Source organism: Osmerus eperlanus, chromosome 15 (genome assembly GCF_963692335.1).
Source record: "Osmerus eperlanus chromosome 15, fOsmEpe2.1, whole genome shotgun sequence".
NCBI classification, from domain to species: domain Eukaryota; kingdom Metazoa; phylum Chordata; class Actinopteri; order Osmeriformes; family Osmeridae; genus Osmerus; species Osmerus eperlanus.
The window spans coordinates 6,790,292-6,809,251 of NC_085032.1; the positions used below are offsets into that span (position 1 = coordinate 6,790,292).

General features: G+C 50.3%; 4 protein-coding genes across 12 annotated transcripts; 2 read left to right on the top strand and 2 right to left on the bottom strand.

Moving 5' to 3' along the window:
• The first annotated feature begins 121 nt into the window (after positions 1 to 121).
• On the top strand, positions 122 to 8,300 carry si:ch211-230g15.5 (serine/arginine repetitive matrix protein 1). 9 transcript variants are annotated; one of them, XM_062479141.1, is made up of 13 exons: positions 161 to 235; positions 685 to 726; positions 1,170 to 1,794; positions 2,685 to 2,834; positions 3,247 to 3,336; positions 3,524 to 3,737; positions 3,882 to 5,423; positions 5,562 to 5,818; positions 5,911 to 6,076; positions 6,204 to 6,321; positions 6,523 to 6,649; positions 6,910 to 7,129; positions 7,423 to 8,300. In XM_062479141.1, the coding sequence occupies exons 3-13, from the start codon at positions 1,189 to 1,191 to the stop codon at positions 7,575 to 7,577; spliced, it is 3,645 nt and encodes a 1,214-aa protein (XP_062335125.1). In that variant the 5' UTR covers positions 161 to 235; positions 685 to 726; positions 1,170 to 1,188; the 3' UTR covers positions 7,578 to 8,300. The 9 variants fall into 9 exon arrangements, with proteins under 9 accessions (XP_062335123.1, XP_062335127.1, XP_062335125.1 ...); XM_062479142.1 differs by having other exon boundaries at positions 180 to 235; positions 1,143 to 1,794; XM_062479144.1 differs by having other exon boundaries at positions 199 to 235; positions 1,188 to 1,794.
• A 148-nt stretch (positions 8,301 to 8,448) lies between these two features.
• On the top strand, positions 8,449 to 10,786 carry LOC134034657 (claudin-11-like). Its single transcript, XM_062479156.1, has 3 exons — positions 8,449 to 8,946; positions 9,092 to 9,256; positions 10,086 to 10,786. The coding sequence occupies exons 1-3, from the start codon at positions 8,721 to 8,723 to the stop codon at positions 10,352 to 10,354; spliced, it is 660 nt and encodes a 219-aa protein (XP_062335140.1). The 5' UTR covers positions 8,449 to 8,720; the 3' UTR covers positions 10,355 to 10,786.
• LOC134034653 (probable cationic amino acid transporter) lies at positions 10,777 to 15,555 on the bottom strand. The gene is made up of 8 exons (XM_062479152.1): positions 15,340 to 15,555; positions 14,309 to 14,815; positions 13,960 to 14,196; positions 13,596 to 13,813; positions 13,197 to 13,343; positions 12,850 to 13,058; positions 11,723 to 12,540; positions 10,777 to 11,597 (listed from the first exon to the last, which is right to left on the bottom strand). The coding sequence occupies exons 2-8, from the start codon at positions 14,604 to 14,606 to the stop codon at positions 11,203 to 11,205; spliced, it is 2,322 nt and encodes a 773-aa protein (XP_062335136.1). The 5' UTR covers positions 14,607 to 14,815; positions 15,340 to 15,555; the 3' UTR covers positions 10,777 to 11,202.
• A 1,531-nt stretch (positions 15,556 to 17,086) lies between these two features.
• Positions 17,087 to 18,654, bottom strand: rpl22l1 (ribosomal protein L22-like 1). The gene is made up of 5 exons (XM_062479159.1): positions 18,511 to 18,654; positions 18,098 to 18,211; positions 17,732 to 17,853; positions 17,303 to 17,487; positions 17,087 to 17,231 (listed from the first exon to the last, which is right to left on the bottom strand). Exons 1-4 carry the CDS (start codon positions 18,517 to 18,519, stop codon positions 17,343 to 17,345), a joined length of 390 nt encoding a protein of 129 aa, XP_062335143.1. The 5' UTR covers positions 18,520 to 18,654; the 3' UTR covers positions 17,087 to 17,231; positions 17,303 to 17,342.
• Between the last annotated feature and the right edge of the window lie 306 nt (positions 18,655 to 18,960).

Genomic DNA, 18,960 nt, shown 5'->3' on the forward strand with positions numbered 1-18,960 from the left:
CACACATACATACACACACACGCACATAATCATAGTGGTAGGCAATGCAATTGAATAAAATGTATCCGCCCTGAATAATACTGATGAGACGGTCCTCCTGCACTCTGAGTGGTGCTGTCTCTCCTCGCGGTGTAAGTCGACCGACACAAGATACCGTTTCTCCCGCGGACCGACTGGGCCCTACAGCCTCTACCCTGGTCGCCCCGAGCGGCTGCGTCCTACGCGGACCCGGCAGGTACGCAGGTGCTGGGGGACACGGGTGATAGTCTAATTAGGAACCGAATTACGGAGTTTTTATTACTACAGTCTCACATACACTGATGTACACAAATGGCGTTATACGCTAAATATGGGTTTACTGCATCAGCGAAACGCTATTTTAATTATAATTTTCATGATAACTGTTCCAAGGCACTAGACATACTATGGCTATAGGGTTACAGTCTATATTCCAATCGTAGAAAAAAAGATGAAAAAAGACGTTTGTAGGGGGCTGATGTTGTGACGCGCTATAGGCTAGACGAGTCTTCGTTACACCCCTTTGCGCTCATAGACTAGGAAGTGAGACCTGTTAGGTTTCTTTAGGCTTCGCCGCCGTTCTTGTTTGCACTATTTCGCAGTCGTTCCCGACTAACGTTGACCAGCATCAATGACAGAAGAATAACATGTTATATTATATTGTAGGCCTACACAAGACAGAACAGCCCGCGACGCATCTGGTTTTGGGTACGTAGACTGAGCTTTTGATTAAAGAATTTCAGACACTAAAACAATTGCAGAAGTGGTTTAATGGTTTGTTTGATACACATGTACGCGGTAGTTAGCTGTTTATAAGTTTACAGACCTGCCCAAACGTTTACGCGTATACTCTAAACCAGATGTGTACATCTGTCGCGCGTGTTCGGTGCACCTGCTGGTGCGGGAATGGTGCATATATTTCTGCTACAATGGAGTGCTGCTTGCTCAGGTGTAGTCGCCATAACTGTATGAAAACATGAGATCCTAGCATAGCCAAAACTATCGCATAGCCTACTGTAACTGTTACGAGCATACTAAAAAGCACATCATCTTTGTTTGCGGTCTGACCTGCGTGGATTTCGGAAGTAATGAAGCACATATGTAATTCCTTATGTGAAACGCAGGTCGGGTTTGTGTGTCTTTCCCAACAGTGTGCTAAACCATTGCAGTATGGAGAGAGACCTCATCTCCCAGACCCAGCCTGAGCATGGAGGAACCAGCAAGGAGTCCAGCGGTGGAACAAGCTTCCAACCCCTGACTTCTATTACCACTCGCATCTCAGCCAACGCCACAGGGACCCCCATCCCTCCAAGACTCACCCCGAACCCCACCCTGAAACCTCCCACCCTGACTCCCATCTCTTCCTCCCCTCCTCCTCCCCTCACCCCTGCTCCCTCCTTCCCAGCCTCTCTCACCCCTAAAACAGCTACCCCTCCAGCACTCATTCCCTTTCCCCCGAAACTCACCCCCACTCCCAACCTTCCCCTCCCTACACAAACTCTACACCTCCTCCCAACCTCCGCTATGGTGACCACCCCTCCCTCCTCTTCTGCCACGTCTCCCCCCCTGACTGCTTCTCCCCTCTCTCTCACACCCTCCTCCGCCTCAACTCCTATCACCTCTCTACCCCCCTCCACTGTAACCCATAACAACGTTAACTCCTCATCCCCCAAGACTTCCTCCGTCCTGACCAATGGGAAAACAAGGCCTCCCCCCACACCAACTTCTACTCCAATCACACCCTTTCACACCCCAGCCAGTCCAACTGGCAAGCAGGTAAGCAACCGCACCATTGTTTCACACCCACCCACACACACACACACACACACACACATGCACGCACACACACACTTTCACAGTTATCTTTGGACTTTCTATCATTTACATTTCTGTCTGATTGTTACTATCTACATGAGCAACGTCTACACATGCACATATACACCAACTGTTCATTTTGACCTGTAGTATGACAGGCAGTATAAAGCATAGACACAATTTCTGTCGTGTGATTGTGTGTCTGGTCTACATCAAACAGGTCTACACTTTGTTGCATTTTACTCTGTATTTCGGTTTCCTCTCATTTCCTCTCTTTGATCTGTCTTTCACACTCTCAACCTCAGCTATATCATGTCTATAAATATATACACATATTTGCATATGATATAGCTGAGATGTTATCAGCTACATACACACAAACACACACCTATTGTTTGTTAACAAAGTCCTTTTCTGATATCTGACACTATCACAACTCTTCATCACTCCATCACTCTACCATTATTTATGTTGTGCTTGCTGTCAACCATGTCGTTCTGCATGTAGTGCTCAGTCAGAACACAGTCATACCTTCAGTTTGCCTTTTTAGATGATGGTGGTGCTTCACTTCTGTTGCCATACACACAGTATAAGTGTGAATGCATTTACATGCGTTGGATCAATGCACTTCTTATGGTGAAAGGCTCCTACCAAGGCTACCCTTCCTTCTTTTTCTCCTGGGAGTTTTTCCCTGTGTTCTTTGAGGGTTTTAATTTGATTTAGGTGCAGATCTCTGGGCGTATGTGAAGCCTTCTGTGACACGGCTTGAAAAAGGGGCCAAAAAACCCTAACATTGTATTGTATGATTTTCTCTGGATTTGATCTTACCCTGCCCCTCTCTTTCCCCCCAGCTGTCTGAATCCCATTCCCTGGGCTCTCCCAGGCCTGTGCCGTCCAATCAGAGCACTCCGCCTGTGAGCAGGGTGTCCCAGAAGGCCTTGCTCCTGGGGAAACGTCTCCAGAGCTCCAGACGTGATCAGGTGCTGCTGAGGGCTGAGATGGTAACACTACACACACACACACTAAAACACATCACACGCACACACACTAAAACACGTCACATGCACACACACCAAAACACATCACACACCCACTCAAACATGTCACACGCACATACAGAAACACGTCACACACAGAGAGTTTAAACAACGAGCAAAGATACACTCAGACATAACAGCCGTGTCCTGTTCTATCTTTAGTGCCGTGTCCCTGTGTTTGTCTTGGCTGAGTCAACCCCACCCCTCCTCTGCCTGCTGATAGCAGATGTTTGCTAACGGCTTTGTTTAAAACAACAACAACAAAAAAAGATTCCGCCATGCCCACTTTCCACAATCCTTCACTTCTCTGCTCCTCTCTTACAGCGGTCTGTCTCTCATTTCCTGTTTCCTGTTCCTCTCTCCTCCTCTCTGGCAGCTGATTCTTACCTCCGCTATGCAACATGTCCCTTCCTCCTCCTCCTCCTCTTCTTCCTTCTCCTCTTACCCCCGTCCTGCCTCGGCCCAGGTGAGCTCATACAGATGGGTGTTTGTTTACCCATCCTTATGTGTGTGTTCTGGGTACTGTACTGGGTTTGTAGATACTTCACTATTGCAGTGTGTAACTAATTGAGCCCTCTCTGTGTCTCTCTCTCTCTCTCGCTCTCTCTCTCTCTCTCTCTCTCTCTCTCTCTCTCTCTCTCTCCTTCATACAGCTCCAGAATCTAACCCTGAGGCCTCCTCCTCCGGGTACCCTGAACATCCCCTCCTCTCTCCGTCTGAAGCCGCCCTCCTCCGCCCCCCCTCCTCTTCCTCTCCCTCGGCCCCGGACGCCCATCTTTCCCCCTCTCAGGCCTCGCCCGCACCCCACTTCCACGGCGACAGACAGCCAGACCACACCAAGCCAGCACCTCTCAGTCCCTCCCCCGAGTAAGTCACAAGCTCCAAACACTGGACAGGTTTTTCACGTTTGTTTTGCATCATCAGAAAAAGTTGATAATTTAGTTTCCTGTTTTCCTGTTTCTTCTCTTTGTCTCTGTCTTTGTCTCTTCCTCTCTCTCTCTCTCTCCCCAGCTCTCTATTCCTCTGTGCGTTCCGTCCCTCTGAGACCCAGACTCCACTCTCCCAGCAACTACAGAGCTGTGCCCCCACGACAGAGCCCCGCCCTTCGACCAATAGCTGCTGCCACTGCCAAACACGCTCCTCCCATGAAAAGACTGTGGACTGGACTGGCAAGCTGTCCATCATCTCCGAGCCAGCTCAGGCCCAGCCAGTCTCAGCACATCTCCCTATCTAGCTCCCATCCGCTGAATTCTACTTCCTGTTTTGAGAGGTCTCCATCGGCGGCGAGGCAGCTGCAGATCATAGCCCTCTCCTCCGGCCGCCAATCACAACCCTCTAATAGTGCACATGCCCATGCCTCTGTCCAATCACAACCTTCTGACAGTGCACATGCCCATGCCTCTGTCCAATCACAACCCTCTAATAGTACTCATGCCCATGCCTCTGTCCAATCCCAGCCTTCTGACAGTGCACATGCCCATGCCTCTGTCCAATCACAACCCTCTAATAGTGCACATGCCCATGCCTCTGTTCAATCACAGCCTTCGGTCCAGGACTCTCCTCAGCTCGTTGGCGAATCACAGAGGACTTTAAGTGCTGAAAAATACAACCCTCATCCCCCCAAAGCCCCCGTGTGCAAAACCCCCTCCACCCTGCCCTCAGCCCCGTCCACCCTGCCCTCAGCCCCCTCCACCCTGCCCTCAGCCCCCTCCACCCTGCCCTCAGCCCCCTTCCCCCTGCCCTCAGCCCCCGCTCTGCTGTCCCCACCTGCCCCTTGCCTCCAAACCAGCCCCCCCAATCCCAGTCAAAAGCAGAAAGAGGAGGAGGGGACAGAGGGAGCGAGGGAGGCAGCAGAGACACGGAGAGAGAGCCACAGAGTGAGGGAGGAGAGAGAGGGGGCGAGGGAGGCAGCAGAGACACGGAGAGAGAGCCACAGAGTGAGGGAGGAGAGAGAGGGGGCGAGGGAGGCAGCAGAGACACGGAGAGAGAGCCACAGAGTGAGGGAGGAGAGAGAGGGGGCGAGGGAGGCAGCAGAGACACGGAGAGAGAGCCACAGAGTGAGGGAGGAGAGAGAGGGGGCAAGGGAGGCAGCAGAGACACGGAGAGAGAGCCACAGAGTGAGGGAGGAGAGAGAGGGGGCAAGGGAGCGCTCTGGGGAGGACAGAGAAGTCGGAGAGATGGAGGACCACAGAGAGAGAGGGACGACAGCAGAGATGGACGGAGAAAGAGAGAGGACAGCGGAAGACAAGGTGGACCAGAAGAAGGAGCGTCCTGGAGGAGAAGAGAGGATGGAGGGAGCGGAAGATCGGAGGGAAACATGTCAAGAAGACCGAGGGGGAGAGTGGATGGATGTGGACCGATCCCACACACAGTCCAAGTCTCAGACGGGTTTCCCACAGCAACACTGTCATGTCGAACCAAACAAGAACCAGGACAAGGACCAGTGCAGCACCTCTCCGAACCAGACCCTGTTGGACCCTGCCAAAAAGACCCAATCGATAGACAAAGTAAACCTCTGTGAGAGCCTGTCAGCTCAATCTGACAACCTATCAGGTACCAGACCATGATCTGGATGAGTGGCAGTGTTTACAGGGATGTTGCCTCCATAATGATACATTACATAATGTGTCTAATCTTCGCTAACCATAAACCTCTCCCACCTCTTATGTCTGTCATCCTCCTTCTCTCCAGCATTGTCCAGTCTCTCATCTCAGTCTCCCCCCTCCTCTCCCCCCATCCTCCCTCCTCCAGACAGCCCTCCTCCCCACCTGCCAGCTCTCTCCACCCATCTGTCATCCCCTCCCAGCCTATCGCAGGCCCAGCCTGAGACGTTCAGCGAATCACAGCCCGGGCCCTGGGCACAGAAGGTGTGGCCAGAGGGAGGTAGGCGGGTCCTGACTCACCTGGTGGAGGGCTTTGTGATCCAAGAGGGGCTTCAACCGTTTCCGGTGAGAACAACACACAAACACACACACACACATACAGAGTACTGAGAGCCTTTGCGTTCCAACAATCAGGTGACTTGTGTTTCTGTGTGCAGGTGAACCGCTCGTCCCTATTGGTCCAGGAGGAGGTGTGCGTGACCCAGAATAGTAATGGGGCCAATGGGGTGGCGCATGTCCCGCTGACAGACACGATCGCCCCCCCCTCCGATCATTCATCCGATTCAGATGAAGAGGGCGGGGCCACGGATGATCCAATGACCTGTGAGAGTTGACCCCTAGGAACCATCCTGCTTGACCTTGCACTAGAAAACACAGCTGTGTTGTACGAGGTCTGACTACTGTCATCATCATCACCACCTCTCTGTCTCTCTCTCTCCCTCACCTCCAGTAAGGGCGGGTCCCAGAGAGAAAAAGGCGGTCCTTTACTGTCAGTTCTGCGCAAAGAGAGGCCACGCCCACAACTTCATGCGTTCCAAACGTTTCTGTTCCACTGCCTGTGCCCGGGGGTAAGCTGGCTAAGGCATAGGCCCAACACACACACACACACCTACTCTGACCACACCAGGAAGTGGTGAGGTGTTGGGTGGGCAGCCATTTACACTAAAACAGGATGTATGAGATTGAAACTGAAACAGGCGAAAATTTCAGCACATTTCTAAGATTGAGAAGAAATCTTTCTACCGTTTCCCTCCCTCCCTCTCCCCCAGGTATAATGTGGGTTTGACCAAGCGTCTGAGGGCACTGAGTGCGGGCAGCCGGGCGGAGGGCCGCAGCTCCAGCTCCGGCCTGAAGAGGGCGATGTCTGTCCCTGGGAAGCCCCTGCTCCTGAGGCTGGTGAGTCACGCCATCCGGACCTCCTCCCTCGCCCAGGGAACTCCTCCCAAGCTGCTGACTCACCAGAAAACAGAGAAAAGGGCCTTCAAAGTGTCTCCTTTTGGTTGACTTTTGAAATGTATTTCTGAGATATATTTTTGGCCTTTTTAGACAGAGACAGTGGAGGTTGACTGGAAATGTAAGGGAGAGAGAGAGAGGGGTGTAAACTGTCCCAAAATACATCAGTCTGCATGTCCCATTCTCTCATGTCACATCACCAGCCGCGTGACCTCTGGAGTGCCCATCGCCATGACCACAAGGACGAGGAGGAGGAGGATCCTGCGGTCTCCATGACTACCAGGCTGGGGCGACGCGCCGGCAGGAGGAGGGAGAGGAGGGCATCCGAGCCGGCGATGACCTCTGAACCCTGCGTGACCTCTCTCCTCCGACCTGCCCAGTGGAGCGTGGAGCAAGTCTGCGACTTCATCAACACTCTGCAAGGTAAACAACACACGCACACACACATACTGCATATCCACACTTACACACATCATGTATGCCTTTACACACATACATATACACGCATACATACACAGACACACACACATGCATATACACATATGCACATATACACACACACACACATATACATATACACACACAGACATACATAAAGACTGCCAGGAATATAGAGTACACACACACATACACAAATGCACACATACACACCGTGCAGTGCTTGGTTGTGTGGAGGTTGTTGTAATGTTAACCTGTGTGCCCTGTGTTGTGTGAAGGTTGTGGGGAGGTTTCCGAGGCGTTCCGGCTGCAGGAGATCGACGGCCAGGCTCTGCTCCTCCTGACGGAGGACCACCTCATGACCAGCATGAACATCAAACTGGGACCAGCTTTGAAGATCTGCGCCCACATCAACACTCTGAAACACCCCTGAGCGTGGGAGGGAGGAGGGGGGGTGGGGACCGAGGAGAGGGGGTGATAAGCAGAAATAAAGTAGCCTCCACAACTGAGAGGACACAGAAGCCAGGAACAGTTCAAAGGTGAAACAGCAGATAGACTGCGAGACACAATGACAATAGATTTGCACATATTGGAGAGGTTATGAGTAGTGGGTGGCCTAAAGTGAAGGATCTGATGTGGAGATGAAACGAGGGGGGTGGAGAGATGAGGAGGAGAAGAGACAGTCCCTGTCCTGGACTCTTCACTATTCACAGAGATTTTTTCTAATGTATCTTTGTGGATATTTTACAATGCAGTTTAAGGATGTTATTTCGTGAAGGACTATGAGCATTTAATATATACATTTCCCTAACAACATTTTTTGTAGAGTGTAATAGTTCAAATAAAAAATCTATTCTATGAGAATGTTCTAAAACTGTGTTGAGGAATAACGTAATTCTAAATGAAGAAAAAAAATAGAGTGATTTATATTATTTTACTTGAATCCACTTCCATTTATTCAATGGATGCCGGTAGAGAACAATGTCGTTAATTGTCACATTTTCATTTTATTCTGATTTAAATAATAAACGAAATATTCATAAAAATTCATGAAATTGATTTAATGCAGACTTACATTATGATATTCCGATGAAGCATTACGCACCACTAGATGGCGATCGTTCATCGGGAACTTCCTTTCCTGTAATCCTGCTCAACCATATGACAACGATAAACCAATGTTTTTACCAGTTTTGTGAGAGGGCTGGTGCTGCTTTTTTTGTGTGTGCCTGTCTGTTTCAAGTTATGCCCCCTCTTTGCTTTGATTGGCTTAATACTTTTGCTGAGATGTTGGGAGGGGGGGATCTTCTATAAATCTCTTTCAGAGCATTTTTTCTACGAGCCACTCTACGTGAACAGTAACTCAGTTAGAACAAATTCTTCAATAGGCCTGCGTTATTGTTGTTATAGCCAAGGGAAATAGAATTAAAGGGACATTTCTTTTGAAATTAGTCAATTCGATTTTACTCTTCTTTATTAATTGATTCAGATTATCACCAATTTTTTTACTGAACCGACATTAACTTAAATAAAAAACGTATACTATATTTTCGTTGGTTGTGCGCAAAGGACTACCATGGTGCATTTCTTCAGTCAAGTTAGCGGCAGCGCGGTGAGCTGCGCGGGCTGGGTCGGTGTTATCATCGCCACCGCAACCAATGACTGGGTGCGCACCTGTGATTACACCGTCGCCACCTGCATGCGCATGGATGAGCTGGGCTCGAGAGGTCTCTGGGCAGAATGCGTCATCTCCCCTGCGCTTTACCACTGTGTGACCCTCAATCAGATCTTAACTTTACCAGGTGAGATAAACGTCTTTCTACAGCACTTAATTTTCCATCCCTCTCTCCACCTCCCTATCTAAAGCCGTGTGTGACTTAAAAAAAGAGAGGAAACAGGCAGAGTTGGAGTGGAACAACAGTAATACTGTTGTATCCTCTTTCTCAGCCTATGTCCAAACCTCTCGCGCATTGATGATCTGCGCGTGCCTGCTGGGGCTTCCTGCCCTCGCGCTGGTGATGATGGCGATGCCGTGCGTGAGGTTAGAGAACGAGACGCCACGCGTCAAACATCGCCGCGCCATGATGGGTGGGGCACTCATCTTGATGATGGGTGGGTAAGACACACAGACACACACACACACACAGAGGAAGAAAGTGAAAGGTGAAGCCCGGACATAAACTGTTTATTGTTAGTTCAAACATGATGGATACATAAACACCTTAATTTGTGTTCATCCCTTAAGGGAACCTAGCGTATAGTATGACTTTTATAATCCTAACCCAGTTAGGAGCCAGTTCTGGTCTGTTCTCCTGACAAGCAGTGAGAGGAAGGAAGGTAAGGGTTCATCACTCTGGACTCATGCTTCCTGTGTTGGGCAAGACAGGTAGTGCCTGTCTGTCAGCGGCCAGAGAGAGAGAGAGAGAGAGAGCTGCAACTGTGGAACGCACATACACACGTGCGCACACACACACACACATACAGACAGAGACACATTCACACACATACAGAGCTATCACATGTGCTCGTGACTTATATCCCTCTCGCTGCCTCCACCCTCCTCTCTCTGCCTCCCTCCCGTCCCACTCCTCTCTCTGCCTCCACCCTCCTCTCTCTGCCTCCCTCCCGTCCCACTCCTCTCTCTGCCTCCACCCTCCTCTCTCTGCCTCCCTCCCGTCCCACTCCTCTCTCTGCCTCCACCCTCCTCTCTCTGCCTCCCTCCCGTCCCACTCCTCTCTCTGCCTCCACCCTCCTCTCTCTGCCTCCCTCCCGTCCCACTCCTCTCTCTGCCTCCACCCTCCTCTCTCTGCCTCCTTCCCGTCCCACTCCTCTCTCTGCCTCCACCCTCCTCTCTCTGCCTCCCTCCCGTCCCACTCCTCTCTCTGCCTCCACCCTCCTCTCTCTGCCTCCACCCTCCTCTCCCCCTCCCCTCTGCGCCCAGCCGTTTGTGGGATTGTGTCGACCGTCTGGTTTCCCATTGGTGCACATCACGACGAAGGCCTGATGTCGTTCGGCGGGTCGCTCTACGCCGGCTGGGTGGGCTCCGCTCTCTGTGTCCTCGGCGGAGCCATGATTCTCTGCTGTCATGGGGACGACTCCTCAACCCTCCAGCGAAGGGAGAACAGTTTCTACTACTCCAGACAGGGGGCGTCCGCCACATCCACCCCCCTCTCCGCCACGGAAAACCACGGCAAGATCGCACACGTGTGACGGCGTGACTCCACCCACTGCACAGCCAATGTCTGCCTCTTCTGACTGTCATAGTACACACTCTCCAGATCTGAAATCGACTTTTATAGTATGCAGGATGCAAATCTAAAGTTGATTTGTAAAGTATACAGTGTGCATACTGTGTCTGAAGTCTAATGTTATGGTTTATACTGTATGCATATCTAAAAGTGCCTGTTTCCTGATTTTTTATCCTTTTGGATCCTTGAACACATTGCTCAGCATAACCGTGACTTTACAATGACCTCACTTCCTGCCAGACAAACAGGAAATTGGATAGTGACATGCCAGTCGACTGATTTTGTCATCATACTTAAAGCATAAAAATACATTCTACAACCAAGAACTATCAAATAAAAATGCTGTTAACATGAAGCTGAAATGTGACAATAAAAGGTTTCTATATATTTTTTATTAGATCAAAACACTCAAATCACTCTCACTCTCTGCAATCACACATTTCACACTGTCTGACAATACAGAATTTGTTATAATAATACATTAATGTACTCTCTCGCCATAATTTATATCACAAAAACATAGTCAACTAAAAAAAACAAAAACGCTTAATCTGTTTTAAATGGTCTTGATCTCATTCAGAGAGCACATTACCAGTTATGATGCTCTAGATAGAGTTCTGTAATTGTATCATAACTATGCATAAATTATATTATACTATTTTATATATACAATAGTATTACATTTAGTCATTTAGTCATTTAATTAGTCTTTCGCTTCATTAACTCACAACCACGTTGTCCATTTAGTGAGGTCACCTACAGCCAGGTGTGCATGAGAGCATTCAGTAAACAGGAAGTGGTCTCAGGTAGTTAGTACTCCCCTTCCTGTGGATCGAAGCCAGGATTGGCTCGTCCCCCAGACCTTCCGGATGAGTACTGACCTGCTGGTCCTGACTGGTACCCATGCTCCGAGCCCTCCTCATACTGGTTCTGGTACTCTGAATCGTGCTGGTACTGGTCTCCATCTTGGTTCTCAAATTGATCGGCTCCCTGGTTCTGGTTTGATAGTTGGTAATGGTGACCTCTCTCTTCGGGTGCGGACCAGCCCTGGTACTGTCCATCTTCCTGGTTGTCGTCGTCGAGGGTGAAGTTGTCGTCGAGGTGGTCGTCATAGCGCTGGTAGGTGCTGGCGTGAGCCTCCTCCTCTTTGGCGCTGAGTTCCAAAGAGCTGTGCCATATCCCATAGCAACCATAGATCAGCACACCTGGGGAGAGACAGCCCAAAATATGTTACTTTGCATAGCAACTGTTGGTCTGCAGGAGAAAGAGGGAATGTCCCTCTCCTTTTCCCTCTCCTTTTCCCTCCCTCCCTCCCAGTTGTGATACTGACCTATAGAGCACCAGACAGCAAACCTGGCCCAGGTGAGGGGGGACAACTTGAGCATGAGGTACGAGTTCACCAAGATGGCCGCCACGGGGACGAACGGCACGCACGGCGCCATGTAGGGCAGGATCTGCCCACTCTGCGGCTGTCGCAGGATCATCACCAGCAGCATCGCCATGGCGCAGGCCAACGCGGCGGCGGCCAGGCCTGCCACCACCGCGCCCACTCCGACCCCTCGCTCCACGCCGAAGATGATGATGGCCCAGAGGAGGAAGGAGAGGAGGAAGAGGAGGAGGGTGCAGCGCGTCACCATGCGCCCCGAGGCTGGCGTGGGGCGGGCCGAGGCATCAGGGACCCCCAGCCTCACACGCAGGGGGTAGTAGTGATTACCCAGAATCCTCTTCAGCAGGGAGGACGGGCCACTGTGGAAGTCTGACCCGTCTGCCTCGCCGCCTGCCCCCCCGGAGTGATAAGAGGAGCCGTCGGGGTCGAAGGTCGACGACCCGGACGGTCCAATCAGCATCTGGTCATCGTTAGTGGCCGTGGCTCCGTCTGTGTTTTCGGACAGAACGCCTTCCTTTTCCGCCGGCCCCTCGTCGCCCTCCGGGGACAGGAAGTGATGCGTGTCGATGTGTGTGTCGGGCTGGTAGCGTAGCAGGAGGATGCACACGCTCACCAGGGTGTAGGCCAGCAGGGTGCCAATGGACATCATCTCTATCAGATCCCTCAGGCTCACCAGCAGAGACATCACTGCTGCCAGGCAACCAGACACCACACACGCCGCCACCGGCGTGTGTGTGAGCGGAGACACGTGGGCCAAGAACCTGGGACGCACACACACACACACACACGTGTTTCTGTGTGAGTGTGTGCGTGTATCTTAGTGTGTGTGAGTGTGTGTGAAACCTGAAGCAGGGCCGGTCCTTCCTATAGGCGACATACGCAGTCGCCTAAGGCGGCATGACGAGGGGGGCGGCATTTTCCCAAGTGCATCCATTAATTAACCCTCCGGCACTACCAGCAAAGGGCGCCAACTGTGCCACGTCATGTGTCCGTGTTGTGGTTGGGTTGGGGCGGCACACCGATTTAAGCTCCCGGGGGGGGGGGGGGGGGGTGCTGGTGATAAATCTGACCTGAAGAGCAGCCCGTCTCTGGCCATGGCGTAGATGACTCTGGGCATGGGGAAGAGGGAGCCCAGCAGAGACACGGTCAGTCCTGCGATGGAGCCCACCGCCACCACGTATTTACCAGCCAGGAAGCCGTGGGCCGCAAACATCTCCATCAGGGGAGCGGAGCCATCGATCAGATCAGACGGGACCATCAGAGTCAGGATCACGCTCACCTGGGGGAGGGGGAGTGAAGGGGAGGGGGGTGAGAGACAAAAGAAAGATGACAGATGGCTGATGACAAGCAGCCCATTCTGACAGGTTCTGCCCCCCCCCCCCCCCCCCATCCCAGAACATAAAACGATGATGCTCACGGAGACGTAGGCAGTGAGGCAGGTGATGAGCGAGGCGGTGATGGCGTAGGGGATGGAGGTGTTCGGGTTCTTGGCCTCCTCCCCCGTCGTGGCGATGATATCAAAGCCGATGAAGGCGTAGAAACAAGTGGCTGCTCCATGCATCACCTGCACAGGGGGAGGTTACCACGGTTAGGCTCCCTGCATCCCCTGCACAGGGGGAGGTTACCACGGTTACGCTCCCTGCATCACCTGCACAGCGGGAGGTTACCATGGTTACGCTCCCTGCATAAAACTGCATAGGGGGAGGTTACCACGGTTGCACTCCCTGCATCAGCTGCACAGGGGGTGGTTACCGCGGTTACACTCCCTGTATCACCTGCATAAGAAGGGAGGGAGGAGGAAGAGGGGAAGTCTCACCCCTGACCAGCCGTAAGGAAGGAACCGGCCTCCTTCCCAGTTGCCGGCGGAAACGAAGAACAGTCCGGCAATGATGATGAAGACCCAGACCACCATGTTGACAACGTTCAGAACGTTGTTGAAGCCCACCGTGTTACGTACCCCCAGCACTATGATCACCGTGACGACCAGGGATATCAGCAGGGCCAGCAAGTCTGGGTAGGACTCCTCCCCTTTACCTGTGACAGAGGCACACCTGGGTTAGACGACACACACACACTGACACACAGGCTTGCACGCTCACGCACGCTCAGGCACATGCACGTACGCTCACACACACGCTTACACACACACTCACACAGTCCCTAGGGGAGTGGCTACCCACCCAGTCCTCGGAGCGTGCCCAGGTGAGTTATCATGTAGTTGCTGATGCTGTGATTGGCCAGAGAGTCAAACATACTGCTGAGGGCCGACGCCCCCGCGGCTGTACCAATCAGGTACTCCAGGATCAGGTTCCAGCCAATGAAAAACGCCACACACTCGCCCACTGTCACATAGCTGTAGGTGTAGGCGGAGCCTGTGGTCTTGGGCACACGCACCCCAAACTCTGCATAACACACTCCTGGAGGAGAGAGTCACCGTTTACTCAAACTCAAATGTTTGAGTAATGCAGTTCTGTGTGTGTGAGTATATGGGTGTGGGTATGTGTGCGTGTGTGTTTGTGTGTGTCTTACCTGACAAGATGGAGGCAAATGCTGCAATACAAAAGGACAGGATGACACCGGGCCCAGCCATCGCCTTGGCAACCAACCCAGCAACCACGTACATGCCCGTGCCAACACAGCTCCCCACGCCTAGCGACACCAGGTCTACGGTTGTCAGGACCTTGGCCAGCCCCGCCCCTGCCCCCTCCGTGAGCTCTGTGATATCTGACCCCTGACCCATGACCCCGATGGGCTTGGTGCGGAGGAGACGGGAGTAGAGGCCATACCACACATCCCCCCACGCCACACGACCCAACCACCCCGCCATCACCACGGCAACAGGCGCTGGCAACTAACTTTGTTTTTTTGGGTCTGCTTTTGTGCTCCTTTGGTTCATCTACTTCTGTCAGCTACTCTTCTTCTCTCATTCTGAGCCGTCTACGAGGGTGTCCCTCTCTCTCTCTCTCTCTCCCTCTCTCTCGGTCAGAACGTGTCCATGGCTCCTTCACAGTGCACAGTCCCAGCACCAAGTGATTCCTAAACGGACAAAAGAAATTGCAACCTGAATAGGAGGAAAAAAGCAGACGAGGAACAAAGTCGTAGCGATGTGAATCAACAGGAAGCAGCTTTTTGAACGTCGATGTTGAGGGAGGTGGCCCAGCCCGGGTGAGATGACCAACGGACACAGAAACGTCGACACATCGTGCTTTCTCCTCCATCGCCGGAGCGAGACTCCCACGTTAAAACATTGATACACACCACAGATCACCTTTCACAACGGAAAACTCCTACTACGGCAGAACGCCAGTGGAATCTCTACAGCACAAACCTACACACTGGCAAACACAACACAAGTTGTTTAATTTGAATAAGTACGTCCAAGAAAGACGACTGAAATAAGTATCTCAGATATCCAAAGGTAGCAAAACAAGGCCCCTCTAGTCAAGGTAGAAAAGTTGAACACAGAAGGAAGCATACACTTAAAAACGGTCAAAGACCTATTTCCTGACACTCAAACAAACAAATATGTATTTATATATCAGGACATATTCAACACTTACTTATTAGCTGGTTTCCATGTTCTCTAAGGAGAACACACAAGCGAGCAGGGTCTGAACCAGGAGGAAGGGGAGAGGGAAAGGCTGATGGGAGCAGGCTTAATTATTCAAGGGTAGGTCCATGTGATCAGTGGCAAATATATAATTCATCGCCCAAAGACTGAGTCCGTGTGCAGTCATATGGTTGACCGAGGAAAGGTTCTAGAGACCTCAGAGTAAAACACTGACCAAACTATGGCAGCAACACACTGAGAACCTGACAGCTGTGTGTCAACACAGGGGAGGGTCGTTGGCTAACTCGTCATCAGCGTTGGTCTTTATCTCCAGAGGAGATAACCCGGGCAGAGTTTATAAACACTGTGTCTGGCGTCTGCCCACCAGGAGGGTGTCCCCCCTCACCTGTGCTTCTCCCCGCCCCCTCGACACCCTGCTGGACGGCAGCACAGCCCCTGGGTTAGGCTGGAGTCACGTTAGACTGGGATGAGGGTATTGTTGTTGTTATCTGGTGGTAATCTGATAGGGGGTTCATATTACCAATTTGTGGTCCAGGGAGTGTGAGCCAAGACTGGTGAGAAGCGTGCGCACACATACACACACACAAACAGGGGGTAAACAGTGCACCCACTTGGAATTCAGACACTGTGTCTGGATGAGACAGAAAGGCAGACATCCCATCTCTCTCACACACACACACAGAGAAACCGAGGGCAGTTCTGGGGTCTCTCAGGGTGAGGAGGAGAACGGGCATTCTTGAGGAGATACAGCTGATCAGGTGCAGATGCGATAGTGGGAGTTCATCCAGACACACACACACACACCTGGCCGCTGCAGTCTGGGCAGGGAGCTGTAGATATCATGGTACACACACACACACAATGATGAAAGACTGGGAGCAATACCAGGAAAATGTCCTTGAGGAATTCATCTTAAACATTTATTGGCACTCCAAATATAACATGGTAGAAAAAACATGGTAATGATCAAGAGGACCTGCCAGTCCTGTCTTTGACATGGTTGAAAGTATGCCCCTACAAAGTAGATGTTCTCACTATCATTTCTTCGCATATTCCTCTTTGCTGTAAATTAGTCACAAAGTGTCTTCTCAAAGGTGAAGCACTCACTGCAACGAGCACTTCTGTGAAAGAACTGAAATCCCGATTCACAGAACTCAAACAAAAAAGATACTAGTTAGTGGATTGCTGTGTGCGGGGTTGAGTGACAGGTTATATTAGATCCCCAGATTTAAGTGCACAACCTATGATCCTTTTCCTTAACCCTCGTGCTGCCTTCGGGTCACATGACCCAAAGGTTCATAACGAACCATCGTTGTGTTTACCCAATTTTACCCAATACAAAAACAAATTAAAATAATTTTCTTTTAACCTTTGCAATGTGGGGGGTCTGAGACAGCCCAACAGTTAAAAGAAAATGCTTCACTTTGTCTTTGTATGCGGTAAATCTGTCGCAATACGACGGTGGGTCACAATGACTGATGGGTCAGAATGACCCGAAGATAACACAAGGGTTAAGTCTGTCAAAAACGACAACTGTTGGTACCCATCATGAGCCAGGCCTGAACCACAGACTATCCTCTGAGGACACCTAGTGGGCAACTAATAAACAACATGAGCTGAGTCAACCTACTACAGGGAAATCCCACCTTTCCCTAAAACTCTTGATGGCTCATCCATCAAAACTATCAATGACAAAAAAAAGTTCACGACAACTCAAACATGACAAAGACAGAAGAGGTTGTTGAATGATTTTCATTTATTCGCTCCATCTCTCGATGCAAACCTGTTTCAGTTTAAGGACACCCAACCTGGACTTCTAGAGCCAGTCATTCTGCACCCAACTCGCCCAGATGGGATGCTGTTGTGTGCAAAGTACCAATGGGAGGAGTCCTAATGTGGGAGGAGTCCTAATGTGGGAGGAGTCCTAATGTGGGAGGAGTCCTAATGTGGGAGGAGTCCTAATGTGGGAGGAGCTCTACTGTGGGCTGAGTTCTATTCGTCTGCGTCAGACTCTTCGTCCTCCTGGCTGATCTGGAAGTAGCGCAGCTCATAAGTCTCCTTATCAGACGCCACCACTCTCAGCCAATCACGAAGGTTGTTCTTCTTCAGGTACTTCTTGGTTAGATACTTCAGATACCTGTTGGCCAACGGTGGAATGAGTGTGGTGGAAGAGGAATGAGAATGTTATTGGAAGACCGTACATTGGTAACTGCATTAAATCCATTTGGTAGACGGTTTTGTCCAATGCGATGTACAAATAGAAGATACTGTCCAGCAGAAGATCAAGGATCAGAAGTGCAGAGATCTAACTGTAATTTTTTTACGACTTTCCTAGATGCACTCATGTGGGGACATACTTTAAAGTTTTGGTTGATCCTCACCTCTTCGAGAACTGCTTCTCGGATGTCACATTGATCTTGTTCTTCATTCGGCCAATCTGAACTACATTACCCAGGTTTCCGGTTTTGCCGTTGACCTTCACCCTTTCTTTGAGGAAGGTTTCCTGTTGGACAGAACACAATGACACACTAGGGAAGAGAACCCTAGGGTTTGCACTAGGGAAGGTGACCCTAGTCCAAGATCAGCATTAGGGATGGAGTTTAGTTCGGACACCATTGGTATGAGCAGATAATTAGGGTGAAATTATGAGGTGCTGATCATTTCTACATGTTCACAAAGGGTCATTGTAAAAGTTTGACTGTGTTATAATCGGAGCTATGGTTTACTTGTGAGGCGCAGTGACTTACAAAGTTGGCCGAGTCCAAAATACCGTCCTCCACCGGGTGAGTCAGGTCCAGGGTAAACTTCCACGAAGCCCCCTTCTTTGTTTTCCTGAAGACGGTCTGTTTCTTTTGTTTCAGCTATAGGCCAAGAGTATTTGTCTGAATGACTAATGGAGCTTGCAAAGCTTCTAGCTAGCCAGCTAGTATTACCAATAGACCACGACTGTACACGTGTAGCTATATGGTACAGTATAGAGCTCTCTAGGGTAGCCATTTAGCCTTCAGAGTTTTGCGATTTATTCTAGTATTTTTTACATTCAATTTTAATACACAGGGCTTTAGGTTCATGTAATGAAATATAATACATATATCTTGCACGATAGGACATCGCATACATGTTGATTAAACGATGTATTAGCAGGACTCTTTTCACTTACCGGTGCCATGGTGAGCGGGTGGCGGATAAAGGAAATTGCGTCGATGTTCTTCTTGTTTTGTGTAGTGGCGGCTGGCAACCAGCGTTACGGTACATTACTGCCACCTACTATTTTGGAGTGTGACCCAATTAGAGCTATCGAACCCTGGTCTTGGAAATATTCAAGTATCTTTGAAACAGAAAAGGCAACATTTAATAGATTTCACTACACTATTTTTCGTTGGGACATAAGTCTACTTTATTGCAAGATAACTCAAATATTGCGACTATATGCATTGAAGCTGCAACTTAGTTCATTTGAGCTTGATTGACATGCGTAGACAGTAGGCCTACCTAGTAATTATCAGACCACGATTTTAAATTAAATTGGTATATCAGAAAAGTCCTACATGCGTTTTTAATCTCAAAGTATTGGTCTTCCTTTTATTTCACTATACCAACAGTTCAAAAT